Source organism: Bison bison, unplaced genomic scaffold (genome assembly GCF_000754665.1).
Source record: "Bison bison bison isolate TAMUID 2011002044 unplaced genomic scaffold, Bison_UMD1.0 scf7180017863888, whole genome shotgun sequence".
Lineage (NCBI taxonomy): Eukaryota > Metazoa > Chordata > Mammalia > Artiodactyla > Bovidae > Bison > Bison bison.
The window spans coordinates 548,024-553,768 of NW_011494460.1; the positions used below are offsets into that span (position 1 = coordinate 548,024).

Sequence of the window (5,745 nt, forward strand, 5' to 3'; positions counted from 1 at the left end):
TGCCATCCAGCCATCTCATCCTCTGTCGTCCCCTTCTCCTCCTGCCCCCAATCCCTCCCAGCATCAGAGTCTTTTCCAATGAGTCAGCTCTTCACATGAGGTGGCCAAAATACTGGAGTAGTCCCATTACCTTCCCCTTCATCTTGCTTCCAGCTACAAACTAGCCAGTTGTGATTTTATTATTTAAAGAAGTGATTCTTAATCTTTTTTCAGTCACAAATATCTCCTTCCAGCATATATAGATGAAGACTGATAAAATCTTGTCTACAGCATCAGAAAGTACATAGACCCCTCAAAGTGAAAGTGAAGTGAAGTTGCTCAGTCGTGTCTGACTCTTTTCGACCCTGTGGACTATAGCCTACCAGGCTTCCCCATCCATGGGATTCTCCAGGCAAGAATACTGGAGTGGGTTACCATTTCCTTCTCCAGGGGATCTTCCCAACCCAGGGATCGAACCCAGGTCTCCCACATTGGAGGAAGACTTTTTAACCTCTGAGCCACCAGGGAAGCGGACCCATGAAGCCCATCCAAAATAAAACTCGAGGCAAAATGGTTAATAGAGAGTTTGAAGGATACTTAAGCAAATATCTTAAATAATTTACAATTTTGTTTTCTTTCTTTTTCTATTTTAAACAACACAGAGATGGTCATCCAGTGGTTCCCAGTTCCAAGAGGTCTGCTCTTTCAGCTTCAAAGTCAGCCAAAGCCAATGGTAAGGATACAGTGATTTTTTTTTTTTTTTTTTTTAATGATACAAGTACTTATGGAGAGGTAACTATCTTTTCCCAAAAGCAAGTTTGGGTACTGTCAATATAGTGTTCTATTGCCGTTACAGACTATTTTGTAGAATCTAAGTGAAAAAGTGACATTTAAATAAAAGCTTGTCTAAAATGCAGTGCATGATAGGAAAGAGTGGAGCAGCATGGACCCTAGGATTTAAAGCCAGACAGACCTGAGTTCATTAGGTCCCGTGTAACCTTAGCAAGTTACTTGATCTATATCTAAGCCTCTGTTTTCTACCATAGAGATGAAAAGATTATTATAAAAGTATCTACCTTATAAGGTTATAATGAGGCATAAATACAATAATATGTCAACTTATTATAATGATTGTCACATAATAATTTATTCAGGCAGTTACTGAATTTCTTTTCTGTGACAGACAGAGTTCTGGGCATTGTGAGTATAGCAATGAGTAAACAAAGCATCTGTCTTATAATCTAGCATAGTAATAGAAATTATAGTATTAATAGTGGTGGCAGCAGTTAAGATTAATTTAATGCTTTTTCTGGACTAAGCATTCTTCCAGGTGCTCAGATACTCACAACAACCCTGTGAGACTGTTATATCCTCCTTTTATAGAAGCAAAAGCCAAGGCCCTGAAAAGTATGATAGCTTGCCCAAGCTCAAAGGATAAATAAATAGTCAAAGCAGAATTTAAACCTAAGATGTCTGACTCCATGCTCTCATTTACATAATCAGACTTGGTAAATGTAGCTTTTATTGGCAGTATTCATACCATATAAGAATGTTAGGCACAGGGGAATGTGGTCAAACTTAGAGTGTTTGAAATGTAAATCCAGTACTTCTTTATAGAGCTAAACTTTTAGTGTATTTGGCCACCACCATGCTCAGAAGCTCAGTCGTGTCCAACTCTTTGCAACCCCATGGACTGTAGCCCACCAGGCTCCTCTGTCCATGGGATTGTCCAGACAAGAATACTGGAGTAGGTTGCCATTTCGTTCTCCAGGGGATCTTCCCCACCCAGGGATCGAATCTGGGTCTCTTGGTTTGCAGGCAGATTTGTTATCCTCTGAGCCACCCAGGAAGCGCAATAGTATCTAAGTACCAAAACAGCTCAGAGAAATCTGACAGCTGCAGCCACGGTTTGATTATCTTCTGAAAGCTAAAACACATCTGTTTCTCTCCTCCTCTGTTATCTTGAATGCCTTAGGGGCCCTTCCTGCTGCTCTCTGATAATTCTGGTTCACAGTAGAGTCAGACTAGGTCACACAACAGTCAGGAGAGCATTTGTCTAGTGACCTCCGAGACAACTCAGAAGTTTGTAACTTTCAAGCCTGAGGAAAGTAGCTGTGCCCTGCCCTCCTTGTAGAAACTGCCTAGTAATCTGTCTTTATGGGATTCTCTGACCTAATTTCTTTATGAATTCTGAAAAATCATATAATATCATTCATAGGAATTCTCTTGCAATGCTGAATATGTAAAATGGTACAACCATTTTGGAAAGCAGTTTGCCAATGTCTTAAAAATTTAAACATACCTACTGTGTGATCTAGTCATTCCACTTCTTTGTTTACTCAGGAGAAATGAAACCATATATCCAGAGACAAAAACTTGTCCAGAAATTTTTTTAGCAGCTTTCTTTGTAACTACCAAAATCAGAAACCACTCAAATGACCAAGAACTGTTGAATGAATAACCGTTTGTATAAACAGCCTATGGAAAAACCCTAATGAACTTTTTGGCCAACCCAATAATATATTCAAACAGTAGAATATTACTGAGCAATAAAAATGAATAGACTGTTGATACATGCAACAGCATAATTAAAATAAACTCAAAATAAGTATGCTGAGTGAAAGAAACCAAATATAATAATAATACAAAATAATACAAAAAGGAATTCGTATTATATTATTCAGTTTATACAAAATTCTACAAAAACAAAATTCTACAAAAATGCAAGTTAATCTGTAGTGCCAAAGCAGATCAGTGGTTGCCTGAGGACAGAGGGCGAGAGAGCAGGGACAGGGGAGAGGTTGCAAATTATAAACTGTTTGTTTCATACCATTGCAATATGATTCCTTTGAACGAGTGGTTCAATTTTTGGTACCCTGTTTAATTATTTTTCCTGGCAATTTAATAAAGTATCTCCTAGAAATAATCTAATTTTTTCAAATACATACATTTTTAACTGTAGAGAAAACAATCTCATTTTTAATATTTGTATTGAATTTTTGTGCTGAGGGCTAAGAGTTAAAATCAGCATTTGGTTTAAAAACATAGTCTCCAGTTATATCCATACTTATTTTCCTGTGTTAAATCGATAGTCTTTGTGAAATGAGATAAAGGATCTGCTATCTTTCCGCTGACTGTAGTTCAGCACCTACGATTTCTCTCCCATTTAGTTGGGAAAATCTATATTCATTTTCAAATAGTAGAAACACTTAGACCAAACTGAGCTTTTATACCAACTTTTTTTTCTTTTTTTAAAGAAAACTATTTGACTTTGTCCGTGGAATAAACCCTCCTCTAAGATTTGATTCCATCTAGTTGATTTAAAATCACAGGGTGTTATGACCTCTCAGTATATTAATAAAAATAAGAACATGCTTAGAAATTGTCGGTGTTCTTTCACTATTATCCCTAATGTGGTTCTGAGTGGCTCATCTTTTTCTTTCTGTTCTTCCTTCAGGTCCTCACATTGTGGAGCCTTGTGGCAAACCTTCACTCACACCTAATAACTCGTTCTCCAAGGTAAGTGAAAGACCACCTTCTTTAGATACCTTCTTTAGTATTGATTTAGGTACATGTACTTAGTAAGCAGATTTTATTTTCTTGGGCTCCAAAATCACTGCAGGTGGTAACTGCAGCCATGAAATTAAAAGACACTTGCTCCTTGGAAAGAAAGCTATACAAACCTAGACAGTGTGTTAAAAAGCAGAGACATCACTTAGCTGACAAAGGTCCCTGGTGTCAAAGTTGTGCTTATTCCAGTAATTGTGTATGGATGTGAGAAAGTGAAAGTCACTCAGTCGTGTCAAACTCTTTGCAACCCCATGGACTATACAGTCCTTGGAATTCTCCAGGCCAGAATACTGGAGTGGATAGCCTTTCCCTTCTCCAGGGGATCTTTCCAACCCAGGGATCGAACCCAGGTCTCCCACATTACAAGCAGATTTCTTTACCACCTGAGCTACAAGAGAAGCCCATGGATGTGACAGTTGGATCATATAGAAGGCTGAACACCAAAGAATTGATGATTTCAAATTGTGGTGTTAGAGAAGACTCTTGAGAGTCTCTTGGACTGCAAGGAGATCAAACCAGTCAATCCTAAAGAAAACCCTGAATATTCATTGGAAGTGAAAGGTTGTTGCTAAATCATGCAAAGATGCCAGGATTCTTGGCCTCTGAAGGAGAAGAATTCAATCTGGGGCCCAAGACGAGACTTGATCACTCAGAGCTTTTGTGTAATAAAGTTTTATTAAAGTATAAAGGAGATAGAGAAAGCTTCTGACATAGACATCAGAAAGGGGTAGAAAGAGTACCTGCTTGCTAGTGTTAGCAATGGAGTTATATACTCTCCAATGAATCAAAAGAATGTCTGGAGGTTGTAAAGATCTCACCAGGCCAACTCCCATAATTTACATTTTAAGATAACAGGATTAGCCAGAAGGTTTAATCCAGAGACTATCCTCAGGCAGGATACATTATTGTTATATAGACCTACTCCCATAATTTACATTTTAAGATAACAGGATTAGCCAGAAAGTTTAATCCAGAGACTGTCCTCAGGCAGGATACATAATCCTAAGGAATGTAGAGGGTAAAAAAAAAGTTTGTCCTTTCTTCCTCCTTGAGAATTCCAGACCCCTCTCTCCTTGGGGACCCCTAGACTTCTTATCAACCTGCCTAGGAAATGACTCTCTCATTCCCCTCTTTTCTTTTAGGAGAATTATGTTGCCAAGGGAAAAGGTGTCATTTTCATTCCGTAACTACTTCCTACTGTTTAGGGATGTGGTCCCTATATTGTTGAGGCAACATATTCTCCTAACGCTCATATTGAGGGTCTCTGATCCAGGGGCCCCAAGTAATAGTTGGAGGAGGCTGGTGGCACCGTAGGAGCTTGGACAACCATTTGTAACTTAAAAACTAGAAACAAATCCAATTACACAGTTACAAATGCAGGAAACAAACAGCAAAAATAGAACAATCAGAATTATTGTAATTAAGATAGTTTAAAAGTCACATTATGTCCATAGTTACATCAGTCCTTCTTAGGATTGTTAGATGTCATCAGTTGAAGAAGAAGCATCACATATGATTGTTGTCGAAGGTATTCGCAGACTTGGAGAAAGTCTTTTCCTTGAAGTGGAGATGTCCACCATGGGAAGCCTTCCACTGACGAAGAAGGCCGTGCTCCACAGACCCAGCAGTTAGATTGATTGTGAAATGCTGAGTAGGAGTGAGCCCAGGACAGGAAGGCATTGTCTTGAGGATCAAACGGCAGACTCTGGATTTTTAGAGTCAGCAGAAGTAGGCTCACATAGATTATCAGGCCCATCTTTGGGCTCATCTAGACAGTCCCATTATGGAAGCGGATCGGGAAGAAAGTGGGCCAGGGGCTTCAGTAAGTACGGCGTAAGTTGCCCCAGTATCTAAAAGGAAATTGACAGATTGGCCCCTCACAGTTATTGATAGTCTGAGTTCCTCAGGTGTAATTAGGGCGGGAGCTTGTGTGGGGACCTTCAAGTCCTGAGTCCAACCCGTGAAACCTACGCCTCTGGGGGCAGTCTCTTTTCCAGTGTGGTCCTTTGCAGACCGAACATGGAGCTGGGGGTGGCTTAGGTGCCTGAGGGCAATTCCGCTTTAGATGCCCCTCCTTTCCACAGTAATAGCAAGCCCATCCCTTTTCACCTGGGTCCCTCTGGGCATTTTTCTCAGGCTGTTTAAGAATGTTTTTCATAGCCTTTTTTTTTTTTTTTTTTTTTTTTTTTTTTTTTT

At 39.4% G+C, this 5,745-nt stretch overlaps 1 protein-coding gene across 9 annotated transcripts in view; it reads left to right on the forward strand.

Moving 5' to 3' along the window:
• The window catches only part of PTPN13 (protein tyrosine phosphatase, non-receptor type 13 (APO-1/CD95 (Fas)-associated phosphatase)), a 223,360-nt gene that overhangs the window by 184,320 nt on the left and 33,295 nt on the right, over positions 1–5,745 (forward strand). For all 9 annotated transcript variants that reach the window (XM_010833760.1, XM_010833762.1, XM_010833764.1 and 6 more), the window contains 2 exons: positions 642–712; positions 3,437–3,498. In XM_010833760.1, the coding sequence (XP_010832062.1) occupies positions 642–712; positions 3,437–3,498 (133 nt within the window). The remainder of the gene's footprint in view (positions 1–641; positions 713–3,436; positions 3,499–5,745) is intronic.